This window comes from Anomalospiza imberbis, chromosome 4 (genome assembly GCF_031753505.1).
Source record: "Anomalospiza imberbis isolate Cuckoo-Finch-1a 21T00152 chromosome 4, ASM3175350v1, whole genome shotgun sequence".
Classification (NCBI taxonomy): Eukaryota; Metazoa; Chordata; class Aves; order Passeriformes; family Viduidae; genus Anomalospiza; species Anomalospiza imberbis.
Genome location: NC_089684.1, coordinates 72,080,353 through 72,095,345, shown reverse-complemented (window position 1 = coordinate 72,095,345; position 14,993 = coordinate 72,080,353). Strand labels below are relative to the sequence as shown.

General features: G+C 50.6%; 2 protein-coding genes across 6 annotated transcripts in view; both read left to right on the top strand.

Moving 5' to 3' along the window:
• Positions 1-14,993, top strand: part of EXOC6B (exocyst complex component 6B) — a 290,871-nt gene that overhangs the window by 199,099 nt on the left and 76,779 nt on the right. For all 5 annotated transcript variants that reach the window (XM_068189179.1, XM_068189178.1, XM_068189176.1 and 2 more), the window contains one exon: positions 13,037-13,178. In XM_068189179.1, coding sequence (XP_068045280.1) covers positions 13,037-13,178 — 142 coding nt within the window. The remainder of the gene's footprint in view (positions 1-13,036; positions 13,179-14,993) is intronic.
• Positions 1-14,993, top strand: part of RAB11FIP5 (RAB11 family interacting protein 5) — a 447,460-nt gene that overhangs the window by 404,351 nt on the left and 28,116 nt on the right. The gene's annotated exons all lie outside the window — the stretch shown is intronic.

Here is a 14,993-nt window from a genome sequence, read left to right as displayed (position 1 = left end):
GCTTTTCCAGGCTTGGAGCTTTTTAGAAGCCAGATGTATTTATTTCTTTAATTGGATCCAGTGCCTAGACAGCTCTGGAGTCAGCTTCCTATGGAGAGGGGGGCATTACTTTCATTAAGGTAAATCAATGGAAAATAATACCTGGAGCTCCCCTGGAAAGGGTCAGGGATGGAGTAATCCCTTTATATGGAGGGGCTTTGCCAGCCTGCTCTTAGTCAGGCTTGTTCTTAACAGCAGCAAATCCCAGTTTTCCTTCCTTTTATCCCTCCTAATTTTCTGTTCTCTGCCTAGTTGGGATTAATTGGCGGGAATAAATCACGGAAGAGGGGGGAAGAATAAAAATGGGATTGCGCAAAGTAGCAGGACAAAGGAGGAATTCTAGGAGAGTTTAATTTGTCTGGTGGGAAGTTGTTGTGGCTAATCCTGGAAGTTTAAAAGGTAAAAAAAGTGGGATGCAGACATGGATAGGGCATGAGCATCATCCAGAATCTTCTGTGTCTGGGGCTTTCCACTCCAGAGGTGATCCAAGTCTTTTAGGGGATTGCTTGGCCTGAATGAATGTTCAGCAAAATTCCTGTAAAACAGGGGTGCCGTGAAGGGGAGAGGATGGACTGGTGGCTGGAGCAGCCCATTCCTGGTTTCCCAAATGCCTCCAGAATCCCAAATATTTGTCAGGATTGAGGGGTTGAAACAGGAGCTGGTGGTGCTTTAAAACAAGGAGCAGAGTGTCCAAATCCCATGGATTTGGTAGTGCTGGATGGGGCAGGCTGACCCCTGATTTACCCAGGAGCTCTGTAAACTCGTGTCTGGCTAAACTGAGTTATCTGGAATGCCAAGGTTTCCTTGTCTGCTTTCAGCAGTTGGAAAATTAATGGAAGCCAAAGTGCCCGGTCCCATAAATCCTTTAAACCAGGGCGTACTTCTGAGGGAACAATACTTCTGTAGGTATTGTTCCCTCTGTGGAGTCACCTCGGCATGGTTGGCTTGGAATTTTGTTTTCCAAAGTGGGCTTGAGGAAGCTGTTGGATGCTTTCTCTTGCCTGCACCTCCTTCCATAAGGAATGTGTGGCACAGGGAATCTGGCAGCTGAAATTCCAGCCCTGTTGTATGGAATCCAAACATGCCTTCTCCTTCCTGTTCCAGAGCCTCAGCCTGGACCTTCCGAAAATCCTACCAGGAGATGAAGTTTGGGTTGGGATTCTTCTGCTCTTTAGGAAATTTACAGGAAATCATAGGATTTGCAATTTCCTGCTTTCCTCTTGTTTCATCCACTGCTCTTCCAAGGGCTCTTAAGTTGGGAATGTGGAAAGGGACATGCATGAACATCTTCCAAAGCTCTCCACACCTTCCTTAACCCATCCATGGGAGGAGCCCCAGCTGACCTGGGGGAGCCCAAACCTTTGGGGGGTCCCTGTGCAGGGGAGGGTGAGTTGAGGGTGCTCAGAGAACTTGGGTGCTTGGGATCGTCGCTTGGAGCCACCAGCCATGGCTGATGCCACCAGTGTGGGTAAAGATGATTTCGTGACCATCACAGGGTCCCTTTCCACAAATGTTTTCCCTGGATCTTACAGCCTTGGGTAGATGGAATAACAGGAGTGGGAAAATGTCTCAAAGTGCAGATCCCTGTGGAGTTCTCATCATCCTCTGGAGTTTTTTGTTGGGTTTTCTGAAGAGCAAGAAATCAGAAGAACCTGAAGGGTTAATGGAAAACCAATCACTAATTCCTACAGCTTTCCCCATCTCTCAGTTTCATCCATCTTCTGCCTGGTTTTTAGCTATAACACCTCAATTTTGAAATGGAAATCTAAGCTATAATTCAGATTTTGGGAAAAGACAAAATGAGCTGAAGGTTCGGACACCGCTTCTGTTGGTCACTGGGGTCTGCTTGGAAAAACCTCTTGGACTGAGCTTTGCTGGCTCATGGAGTAGCAATGGAGTGGGTGGGTTGGGATTTGTCCTTGGAGCTCATCCTTTTTTCCAGTCTGTTCACCATCTGGGCCGCAGTGGGGCAGTGGTTGCGTCTCCTCCAGGCCCCACGCGTCACCCCCATGTGCCGAGCCTTCCCCCGGCATCCCAGTGGGCGGGAATCTGCGTAAATGGGGGATCTGGAGCATCCCTGTGTGTGCAGAGGGTGAGGAACCCCCGGGGTTGCTGTCCCAAAGGGAGGATGAGCGCTCCAGACTTCTGGATCTTTCCTTTTTTCTCCGACATCAAATTATAATTACAAAATTATTTTGGGAAGATGGAGCGATTCAAGTCCCTCTCTTTTAAGTTTTCCTGCTGCCGTAATTGGCAGCTTTGCCCCGATAAATCAGCAGAAACAAACGTGGTTCTTGCTCTTCATAAGCAAGGGAAAAAATAAAAAAAGAATCTGTATTTAATCAACTTTTTGTTTCCAAGATGGCAGCTGCTTTGTATTTAATGGAAAATCAAGCTCTTCCCAATGGAAAGAATGTTATTCCCAAAGCGAATACAAAAGAAAATAAAACCCACAAAAGAGGAGGATGAAATATGTCCATATTTTTTTTTTAACTTTTTTTTTCTTGGTCTCGTTCGTTCCAGTTTGGAGCCGCGCGCTCCGATCACGGCCGGGCCACGGCTCTGCTTTCCATCAAAGAACTGGGAAAGTCTTGGATCCTGGGAACGGGGACCAGGAGAGAGCCTTGGGAAACATGAATATGACCAAAAAATGAAGGCTACTTCATGTTCCTTGTGTACCTTTTGGCTCTGGGGAGATTTACATGGAATATTGGGAAGGAATTCTTCCCTGTGAGGGTGGTGAGGCCCTGGAATGGAATTCCCGGATTTGCTGTGGCTGCCCCTGGATCCCTGGCAGTGTCCAAGGCCAGGTTGGACACTGGGCCTTGGATCCACCTGGGATAGTGGGAGGAGTCCTGCCTGTGGCATGGTGGGAATGGATGGGATTTAAGGTCTCTTCCCACCCAAACCATTCCAGGATTCTGTGATTTTGATGCCAGTCTCAACTTCCAGCCTGGTGGGACAGTTGGGATCTGGTGGTTCTGTGGTTATTGAGTGCCTGCAGCTAGACCCAGTGGCAAACCAGGATAAAGGCTGTAATTCCTAGAATAATTCCTAGAATATTTCCTGGCTATTCCTAGAGTATTTCCTGGAGTTTCTCAGGGTGTGATGTTGTCCTTCCATGCCAAACCTGGATTAGCAGGAATTTTTCCCACCCGTGACTGGTGTGGAGGTCCTTGGAGAGATCCTGCAGCATCACAGGAGGCCAGAGAGCAGCTGGATGTTCCAGCTCATTTTGGATGATCCAGGCTCTGCACCCAACAATTTCCATGTTCTTGACTCCCAAAAAACATTTAATTAAAAATGCCCTGCCCTGCCTTTGGATGTTGAACAAGTAAAAAGACGGAGATCGTGGAATCTTCTGTTTCCATGGATTTTTGCATACGGTGTGTGTCCAAATTTCCCCCAGCAGCTTCCCAGCGTTGCTGCAAACCCTGGAGCTTCCAGAGGAGATCTCTGCCCACTTTGGGCTCTTTGGGGCTCCAAAGGAGCTGCCCCGTGCTGGGCTGTGGCAGCCGCATCCCAGGGTGCTTCCCCTCCCCGCCCCCTGCCTCTCCTTCTATTTATTTATTTTCCTATTTAACAAAAATCATGAAGCAGAAGTCACTCGTTGGCTCTGACAGAGGGACAAACTGTGTGTTCCTGTGCCTGCTCGTATCCCAGAGCCTCCGATATCCCAAATCCCATGATTTCCCGTGGTTCCAACCTCCTTGAGTTGTGCTTTTGCTGTTGGGCGTTTTTGCTTCTGCTTCTCAGGCTTCTCATGATTCCAAAACCTCTTGATTCCTTCAGAGGAAGAACCTTTCCATGGAGCTGGTTACTCCACAAACTATTAAAGACCCAAAAAAAGCCCCAAACCAAATAAAACAGCATTAAATATTTTTAATGAAAGCCCCTTTCAGCCCTGTCTGCGGGAGCTGGTTGTGACCGTCACCCCCAGTGTGATTTCCCTCTTCCCTGAGCTTCCCCCAGCTCCAGCCAAAATACTTCCAGCTGTTGACCTTGGGCATCTTGGGCACAGCCAAGGTTTTCTTCCTCTTTTATTGGAATGTCAGGGATTTGTATCGGGCTGCAGTGGCTGGTTTATTTTTGGTGTGGTGAGGATAATTGCTGGATTTGCTTTTCTCTTTTTTTGCTTTGTTGTTGTTGTTGTTGTTGTTGTTTGTCTGGTTGTCCCTGAGCTTCTGGTGGGAGTTCAGTTCTGCCATGTGTTGGTCCCGCTGCCGGATCCTGTTTTCCCAAAATATCATCAAGGTGGGGAATGTTTGCCTCTGGCAAAGTACACCCCGTGGAGTTTTCTCCACACCTCTGGAATGCAGCCACTGAAACGGGGTCAGCTTCCGCAGGAATTTGGGAGAGATCCCAGGTCAGGCAGGGAATGGGGCCTTCCAGGTTGGTTGGAGCTGCTCCACCTTTGGAGCTTTCCTGTTGAGTTGGTCTTTGCAGGAGACAAATTCTGCTTGGAATTGGGTTAATTGGTGCTGCTCTCCATAGGCTTTCCATGGTGAACCTGAGATCTTCCATGGGATGTTGTCTCCTGAACTGGAATAGGGGTGGTCAAAGCCAAGGCCAAAAGCCCAGTTTTACTCAGGAAAAGCTCCAGTGGGGAATCTGTGTTGGAATCTGATGATTTGCTGATGGCACCAAGGGCTCTTCCATGGGTGACCCAAGGTTCATCCCTCCCAGAGCATCCATCCTCCTCCCAAACCAACAGCTCCAGTTTGTGGCATCATTTCTGGAATGGCAGATCCTGGGCAGAAGAGGCCTCTCCATTCCTGGGAAATCAGGGCATGGAAACCTCTCCCAGCTGGGAGTGGATGCTGGGGCTGTTGGAAGGGATGTTGCTGTCAGGGTGACATTGGCCATTCCATGTGTCCCAATGTGGGTGGAATCCAAAACGCCTTCCCAAAGAAATGTGTGTGCAGACATCACCTCTCTTTTCTTGAGTCTGTGCATCAGGAGCTCCAAGGCTTGGAGGATCCCATGGGATTCTCCTCAGCCTTGGGCCAGCAGGATGCTGAGGAGCATCAGGAGCTCCAAGGCTGAGGATAATCCCATAGCTCCCAAGGCTGAGGAGCATCCCATTGGTCCAAGGCTCGGAGTATTCATGGATCCAAGGCTGAGGAGCATTCCATGGCTCCAAGACTGAGGAACATCCTGTTGGTCCAAGGCTTAGGAGCATCCCATGGCTCCAAGATTGAGGAACATTCCATTGGTCCAAGGCTGAGGAACATCCCATTGGTCCAAAGTTGAGGAGCATCCCATGGGTCCAAGGCTGACGATCATCCTGTTGATCCAAGGCTGAGGAGCATCTCGTTGGTCCAAGGCTGAGGAATATACCATGGATCCAAAGCTGAGGAGCATCCCACTGATCCACAGCTGAGGAATATCCCTTCCTCCAGCAGCCATTCCCATGTGCCCAGGAGCCCTGACCCACAAGCCAACTTTGGCTGGAAGGTTCCTCTCCTTCTTCTTTTCCTTGGCAAATCCCAAACCCACGTGAACGTCACCTCCTAACTTGGCTCCAGCCCCTTTTTCCAGCTCCATAAATCCACACAGTGGCTCCACTGTTCAGCTCCTGGGATGACTCCATGGAGCCAGAGATCAAATCCGGGTCTGCCAGTGGCTGAAGTCACTCAGGGCCCATTAGTGGTCACATGTCAGCCACCCCTCATGCCCCACGTGTGTCACGTCAACGCGGAGTGACAGAGCCCGGGCCACAGGTGGAAACCAGGAATTGCTCCGCTCCTGTCCTCCTTCCATTAAAAAAAAAAAATTAGCGACAAAAAAGGGATTTGTTCCTAATGAGTCTGCTGCAAAGCTGAGTAAATAGAATTAATGAATTGAGAGTTTTTTGATACCTGCTGGATTTGTTTGGGACGCAGCCGCAGAGGTTGGTGTGGCCACGGTGGTGATTGGTGCCAGCTGAGCTCCAGCCTTGAGGGGACATCTTTGGAGGCTACCAAGCTCACCAGGGGTGGCATTGGCAACCAACCAGATGCATCAGTGGGGCTTTGGGTGTCCTTGCTTGGGCTTGTCCCTTGTTTCTTTGGACCTCTTTGTCCTGAAGACCCATTTCTTTGCAGGATCTTGAGTGCAGACCCACAGCTTTCGGATTGTCTTTTTTTTTTCTTTTTTTTTGGTAGGGGTTTTGTTTGGTTTTGTGTGGTTTCTTAAACTAAAACAAAGCTGAAAACACCCAAAACAAACCAGAAAAAAAAAATCCAACCAAAAATCTCCATGAAAACCCACTTGATCCAGTTGAAAATTGACTTTTGGGCAATTAATGAAAGGTTTATTTTTTAAGTAAACCTCTTAAAAATATTTTTTAAAATTGCAGGTGCTCGTCGTTCATTTGTTTTGACGCTTAGGGAAGCGTTTGTGCTTTTGGGTGATGGTTTGGGGTTTTTCTGCCACCTTCAGTGAGTGCAGAACTGTTGTTTAAAAAAAAAAACAAAAAACGGCAAATCAGGACAGGACAGGCAAGGCAGGAAAAATTTCCAGGGCTGATTTACTGAATTTGCCCCCAGTTTAGGGGGATCTGAGGCAGCCAGGCGATCCAGAAGCTACTGGAGCAGGAGATGAGCCCTGGGAGGTCTGCACGGTCTGAAGTCTCCATCTGTGGCCACAGAGAGAGGATCCACTGGGATTATCCTGGGGTTTGTGCTACCAAACAATTGCTCATTATTTCCCCATCACGTTTCCATCCTCTGCAAAACATCCCAGTGCTGCCTTATGGATTGGGAAAGTCAGGAAATTCAGTGTTGAAATTACGGGGACAACTTGTGGTGTTTATAGAAAATTGTACATTTAATACCAAAGAATTCCCGATTTTTGGCCCGCTTTTCTGCTGTCTGAAGTCCCTGGATTTTGCACGTCTAAATATCCTTAATCGCATCAATCCTGATGCTTGTTGCGGGCGAAGAAGGAATTCTGCTGGTAGCTAAAAAAATAATTGGAAACTCTGAGAGCACTTGGAGCCTGTCAGGCTTTGTTTTCCATGGAAATGCTGCGTTAATTCCTCGGAGAGCTGCTGGGAGGGTTCTCCGTGCTACAGCAGGAGTTGGGTTTGGATTTCAGGGACCACATCCCACCTGGTTTGGGCCAGGGGAAGTGCAGGAAGCACCAACAGGTGGAAAGAAGCTGTGCCTGCCCTTGGACCCCTGGAAGTGCCCAAGGATTGGCTGGACAGGGCTTGGAGCACCCTGGGATAGTGGGAGGTGTCCCAGGGTGCTCCAGGGGTGCACCTGGGTGGACCTGGGCGATCTTCGGGGTCCAACCCAACCCATTCCACGATTCCCTGGCAGCCAGAGGTGCTCCTGCCGGGTGGTGGGGACTGGCAGCGCGCTCCTGATTGCACGTTAAGATTAATGGGTATTTATTTGAACAACCATTCCATTTCAGTAGCTCTTAATGAGTCCTTTGATAGCGAGTTCCTTAATTAACAAGGCAGCCTCTTGGCGTTTCCTCTCCCTAATTGGTAACAGATTGGCCGTGTCTAAACAAACGCTCCCGGCAGCGGGGCCGGCTCCGGAGCCTCCGTGCGGCCCTTCCCCACCTGGGAACCCAGAGCCTTCCCTCTCTGCCCAGGGGTGGCATCTGGATGGAAAGAGAGGATTTCCTAGCTGATCTCCTCAAATAGGATGGACACTGGGCTTTGGGACTGCCCAGGGAGGTTTGGAGGTGCCAGCTGGACATGGCACTCAGTGCTCAGGATGGGGGCAAGGTGTGGCTCGGTCACAGACTGGACTCGGTGATCCTGGAGGGCTTTTCCAGCCTCAGTGATCCTGTAGTGGTGTGTTCTGGTAGGAGCCCCTTGGCTGCATCTCTGGGAGAGCTTTGGAGCTTGGCTTCTCCCTTTCAGTGCTTGGAATGGCCACAGGGAACCTTCTGGATCCTTCCTGTGGGTCCAGAGGGATCCTGGGTGGCACAGGGAGGACAGTGTCACTTTGAGAGGCGCCATGGCAACCCCGAGGTTCCATCAGGAGCTGTGGACAGAGGGATTCATTGGCAGGAATGAGCCACAAAACAATAAATCCGTGGATTTTGGTGTGATAACACCCACCCTTGGAATGGCTTTGTTTGACTAGGTTGGACCAAGGAGAGGTTTGGGCATCTTGGCCACGGAGATCTGTCAACTTTCACCTGTGATCCCTCTTCTTCCCAGTGCAAATCCAGGTTTTGATGGGATTTGCAAAGGTCTTGAGCAGTGAGTGACCCCACAGAGCTGTTCCTGGGATTGCTAAGGGTGGTTTGAAGCCCTTCAGTTTTCTGCCACGTTGGTAAATGAGCACTGGTGCTTTTGAGGTGTTTGTTTTCCCCTTTTCCCTGCAGAGAGCTCAGCTCAGGGTTGCATTCCTGCTCTTTGCTCCCTGTCCAGATCTCATCCCATCCTTTGGACAAATTGTTCCTGAGCTGGAGGGACCAGCGTGTCCGGGCATTCACTCTCTCCTGACCAGAAACGTGCCCAGGGCAGGTGTGGGACACCCTTTGTGTACCTCCACAGGTTGATCTGACCCCTGCTTGGGGTGTAACGGGGTTGTTGCTCTGAAATTTTAGTCAGTAGGGACAGAAAAACCTTCCTGGGGCTTTTCCTTCGTGTGGTGTGGGAAAGGAGGGCATCCAGTGGGACCTGGGCAGGCTGGAGAGGTGAGCAGGGGGGAAGCTCATGAAGTTCATCTTGAGGGGTGTTCCCCTGGAGAAATTCTTCCTGAAACCCAGACAGGGCCAGAGCTGGGCTGGAGCCGCTCTGGGGAGCAGGATCAGGACGTCACCGGTGATTGCTCAGGGCGCTGGCACCGGGACAGCCTTTGGGAGTGCCCCCACTTCTGCCACACTCCCGAAAATCATCAGGGAATTAGTGCGGGGCCGGAGCCGTCCCGGCTGAGCGCGGCGGCTCCTCTGAGCGAGGCTCCCCACCGCGATGACACCTTGGAGCTTCCCGCTCCGTGCCAAGGCACAAGTCCCGGCACCGCCGCCGAGGGTGGGGCGGGCCACGATTTTGGGAGGGTAACCATTTCGGGAGGGTTGGGGTGGGTAACGATTTTGGGAGGGCTGGGGCTGTGGCAAACACGTCCCTGCCGCACTCGGCTCTGCGTGTTCCGGGCGAGGTGAGTCCGGCTCTTCCAGCGCTGCAGGAAAACTAAAAAAAAAAAAAAAAAAAAAAACAGAAAAAAAAAAACCTAAAAAAATGCCGTGAAGTGAAACTCCGTTGTAAATAAGCTCCGCAGAGCCAAGGTGGGCATCTGTGGCAGGAGGATGTGCTCGATTCCTGCCAGCCTGAGCCGTTCCAAGTGGGAATACAAACAACCTTCAGCTGCAGCAGCAGCTTATTAGTGCTGATATATCAGCGGCCGCACGCTCGTTTGTCTCCTGTCAGCAGCAGCTGCTTATCCAGCAGATTTCCCGCTGTATTCCCGGGGAAATGGCCTGAAATTGATGTTCACAAGCCACGGCTGACTTTATAAGGAGCTGCTGTAACTCACGGAGCGCAGGGGTGAGGCAGGAAAGGATTAAGTTGGGTCTTATTTATAAGGAGTGAAACCCATAAATTCTGGGAGGGTTTTAAATCTCGGTGCCCAGGGCAGGAGCTGCTGCTCATCCCTGGTGGTACCTTCTGTTCTCTGAGCAGACATTTAACACCGTGATTGAAACTCCTGTGGCATCTCCGAGTTCTCTGATAATAAATATAAGGGGGGAAAAAGGGATTCAGGCTTAAAAAGCAGAAAAAAAAAATTCCATATACTTTTGCTTTTCTTCAGATAATGCTGGATCTAAACTGTGAGGCATCCATGTGTTCTGTGAGAGGGAAAACTGGGTATTTTTTAAAGAAAAGATTTTTAGGTGTTTAAACCCTCAAGAATAATGGAAATAAAAGGTCATGTTCTCAGCTGGCCTGAGAGGATTCAGGTTCAGAGTGAGGACAGTGGACATTTGCACCTGAAACAGTTTTAGGCCTGGCCTAATCCTGTGTGGAAAAGGCAGAAGGAGGGAAGGCTGAGCCAGAAGCTGCTTCTGGGCTTGTTTGGATCTCCTTTGCCATCTCTGCAACAAGTCCTGAGGTAACATTCCCGTAAGGAACATCTTGAAGTACCCCTTCCATTCAGGGAAGCCTCTCAGAATTGTGGTGCTGCCAAGCCCTGATGATGAAATTGCTTTTCCCATCCCATTTTCCCCATCTTAGACTTAATTATTTGACATTTCATCTCACTTGCTTGCTCATTTTCACTTGCTCATGGTGTGACTTCTCAGTCACTCTCTCCTGACCAGAAATTGGTGCCCAGGGCAGGTGTGGGTCACCCTTCAGGTGCCTTCACAGGTTGATCTGACCCCTGCTTGGGGTGTAACGGGATTATCCCTCTGAAATTTTGGTCAGTAGGGACAGAAAAACCTTCCTGGGGTTTTTCCTTTGTGTGGTGTGGGAAAGGAAGGCGTGCAGTGGGACCCGGGCAGGCTGGAGAGGTGGGGAGGGGGGAAGCTCATGAAGTTCATCTTGAGGGGTGTTCCCCTGGAGAAGGGAAGGCTCCAGGGAATCCTCAGAGTCCCTGGAGGGGCTCCAGGAGAGCTGGAGAGGGACTGGGGACAAGGGACAGAGGGACAGGACCCAGGGAATGGCTTCCACTGGGAAAGGGGAGATTGGGCTGGGATCTTGGCAAGGAATTCCCAGCTGGGAGGGTGGGGAGGGGCTGGGCTGGAATTCCCAGATTTGCTGTGGCTGCCCTGGATCCCTGACAGTGCCCAAAGCCAGGTTGGACACTGGGGCTGGGAGCAGCCTGGGACAGTGGGAGGTGTCCCTGCCCATGGATGGGGTGAAATAGGATGGGATTTAAGATCCAACCCATTCCATGGTTCACCTGGTGGTGGGAACCTCCAAGGCTTCTCCAAGGGTTACAACCCTCTGTAAATTCCCACTGATGTGGACCGTGAGCTACTCCAGGGATTTTCTCCTGCTCCTCCAGGAAGGGTCAGGTATCCTCTCCCCTGTCCTCAGCAGGGTCCCAGGTCTTGGCTGCAGAGCTTTGATTTCCCATCCTCTGCTTCCATCTGGGACATCCCAATGCCACATGGAGGGGTTGAGAGCACTTGGAATGTCCAGCTGGAGCAGAGGAGGCTCAGGGGAAGCTCATCGGGATTTGCTCCTCCCGAGGGGCAGCTGTGACAGGGACAGGACCCCGGGAATGCCTGGAACTGGGCCAGGACAGCCTCAGGCTGGAGTTCAGAGAAAGGTTCCTCATCCAGAGGGTGCTGGGCACTGCCCAGGCTCCCGAGGGAACGGGCAGAGGCTGCCAGAGCTCCAAGAGCATTTGGACCTTGCTCGCATGGACAGGGTGGGATTGTTGGGGGGGTCTGTGCAGGGCCAGGGTTTGGATCCACGATCCTGTGGGTCCCTCCCAACTCAGGATATTCCCTATTTCTGTCAAAACTCCTCGGCCACAGCAAAAACTCGAGTGTCTTTTGGAAGTAATGAAGAAAAATCACAGCCGGGCAGCACCGTACTTCCCGCAGCTTTCAGAAATGAGCAATTGGCACGAGCGGGGTTTTAAATAACCCAGCGTGTCAGAAAAGCACAAACAAATGATGGAAAGCAAAGAAAAAACCCCAGAGCTCTGCTAAACTTTATGGTTGCCATGCTTCATCTTCATTTTGGTGCAGGTGTTTGTTGGGAGGTGAGTGATGGACGCTCCGGAGCCTGGGAGCGGCGGTGAGCTGGAGATGGAGCACCCTGCCCTGCAACGCATGGCTCGGCTCCTTTTTTAAATAAAAAACCCATTTTCCCCTCCTGCTGAAGATGGATGTGGCCTGAAGATCCAAACCAACTTTGCAGAGCTGGGAGAAAACCCTTCCCAGCACAGGCATCAAACATTGCCGTGCCGCGACAACAAAACCAGCGATGCCGAGCTGGAAACGCGGCATAAACTCCGTGTTTAATCCCAGTTTAAACACAGCTTGTAAAGCGCGTCTAAGAGTCGGTGAGAGCTCCTAAGCCACGCCTTGGTGTCAGGAAAGTGTGTTAAGAGTCTTTTGTGAGTGTTTGAGAAGATAATCTCCTGCTGGAGCTGTTTTCAGGGCAGCACCATGATCCAAAACCTCCCTCGGGGTGTTGCACATGCAGGCATCGGGAGCGTTCCCTGTGGTGTCAGCCTGAGGGTTTGGGCAAAATTGTCTTGTCCCAAAGGATTGCCCCATTTTTATGGGTTTAATTCCTATTCCAGACCCACCTGCCATAGAGAGAGCTATGGGAGTGGGTGGGAATGTCCAAGGTCAGGTTGGATAGCGCTTGGAGCAACCCGGGACACTGGGAGGTGTCCCTGGCCATGGAATGAGATGGGCTTTAGGGTCCCTTCCCACCCAAACATTCCATGATTCCCTGATAATCAATGGGATGCACCCTGATAATCAATGTCTCCTCGCGTTAGGACACGACGAGAACACTTTGAGCTCTGAGCACCCTAAAGCTGTCCTGGACTGGAGCTTCTCCAGCTGCACCCAACAAGGCCTAACCCTTCCCTCAGCCATGGGCACTTCCAGAGGGGATTCCCCTGGGAGATGGTTGTGACCTTGAGCGCTATGGGAAGATCCCATCACAGATGGGACATGCTGCTGAGGAAGCTGGGTTGGTCTAGAGAAGTTCTGTGCTGGTGGCTTACTGAGGAGGTTTGACTGAACTGGGGAAGTTCTTTGGTGGCTTTAACTGAGGAGGTTTGGTTGTGCTAGAGAAGTTCTCTGGTAGCTTTAACTGAGGAGATTTGGCTGAGCTGGAGAAGTTCTCTGGTGGCTATACTGAGGAGGTTTGAGCTGGAGAAGTTCTCTGGTGGCTTTACTGAGGCAGTTAGGGCTGCTCTGGAGAAGTTCTCTGGTGGCTTTAACTGAGAAGGTTTGGCTGCTCTGGAGGAGTTCTCTGGTGGCTTTAACTGAGGAAGTTTGGCTGAGCTGGAGAAGTTCCGTGCTGGTGGCTTTCTGTGCCGGTGTCCCTGACGCGTGTCCGTCTGTCCTGCAGGGGAAGGTGGCCCAGACCGCCTGCATGTCGGCCTGCAAGCACCTCTCGACGTCGCTGCTGCAGCTGCTGATGGAGGCCGAGGTGAGGCAGCTGACGCTGGGGGCCCTGCACCAGTTCAACCTGGACGTGGAGGAGTGCGAACGTAAGAGCCCAAACCACCCCTGTCCTTGTCTTTGTCCTTGGCTTGGTCATGGATCCAGGGGGATTCCTGCTCTGCCTCAGGCTTGGGGTTTTGTGAAGATTTAAATCAAGGTGGTCCACACTTAAAATGGGACTTTGGCCCACAAGTTTTAGGGGTGGTGGATCAGCTCTGTTTATAAAATGAGTTATTTATTGACCAGACAGGAGAAAAGGTTTTAATCAAAGTTACTACAGAGTATAAACCAAAAAGAATTATTAGTGCACTGCATGAAATTATGCATGACAATAAGGTATTTATATTTGTATTTGTATTTGTATTTATACTTATATTTATACTGGCAAAAGAAATGGGATAGGTTAGGAATCAAAAGGAATAGGATAGATGAAGAATCAAAAGAATGGGATACATTAGGAATCAAAAGGAATAGGGTAGATCAGGAATCAAATGGAATAGGGCAGATTAGGAATCAAATGGAACCTCCCACCAAAATGACCGTGGTGTACACAGAGTCCTTTCCCTCAGCCTCCAGAGGAGTTACGCCAAAGCAGCATCCCCAGTTTGGGGTAAAACCCTACAGTGCTGCTGTGCCCCTTGGTGTTTGGGGTCCCAGGTCAGGGGTGTGGCAATGCCAAGGTCTGGGGGTGGTGGGTGCTCACGGAGCTCACCCAGAGCATCTTCAGCACATAGGATTCCAAGAGATCCAAGTTTTGCTCCTCCTTTTCCTCTTCAATGCTGCCTTGATGCTCTCCAGGCCATCCCTGCTTTTTGGGATGGAGTATTTTAAAACCAGGAGGGATTGGAGTACATGAATCAAAAATCAGTTTATTTATGACTCTTTCTGAGAAGCTGGGGCTGCCCCATCCCTGGAAGTGTCCAAGGCAGGGTTGGATGGGGCTTGGGGGCATCTGAAGGAGTTGATATTCTTCACCAGTTCTGACCCTCTCCCAGCCTCAGCCCTTTGTCCTCTGCAGGGAATTTTGTCCTTGAAGTGACCTCTGTGCCAAGTCAGAGTGATGGAGAGGAGGTGTCTTGTGACAAAGGGACAGCAGCTCCTCAGGGGAGCAGTGTCATGGTGCCACCCCCAGGGATCTGCTCCCAAACCTGCTCCTTTTGGGTCTTCAGGTGCCCACCTGAATTAGGGCTGGAATTCTCTGGTTGCCCTCAAGTTGCTGCCTGTCCTGCTCAGTGAAAGGGTTGAAAACCAGAGCCCAAAGCAGACAAAATGCTCTTTTTAATCCTGGTTTTGGAATTAAAGTAAGGCAGAGCTTTACACCCCTGCACAGGATCCTCTTCCCTCTGAGGGAGATGGGTTTGTTGGGATTCATCCTGGGATGGATTCGTGATCGTGGTGGTTGAGAGCCCAGAGCTTGATAGGGCTCCTAAAGAACCCAGGTGATCTTTGATTTTAGGGGATTTTAGGGATTTTTTCCCCCCCAAATATCCACATTTTGGCTTTCCTGGTTGAGGTGGAGATTGGGATGTCTAATGTTATCACAGAATCCTGGAATTCTTTGGGTGGGAAGGGACCTTACAGCCCATCCAGGGACACTTCCCACTATCCCAGGGTGCTCCAAGCCCCATCCAGGCAGGCCTTGGACACTTCCAGGGATCCAGGGGAGTGACTCGGTGACATCAGCTGTTGGTTTCATCGTCCCCTGGCACTTCCCATTACCAAGACAAGTTCTTCCACCCTTTATCCAACATTTTCCTGACCAGATTTTGTTTCAGATTCCCCCATCTACACTGAGATTAAATTTACTGCTGGCAACAATCCCCCAGTAGGAATTGTGCTGTTTCCAACACGGGTTTTTCCAT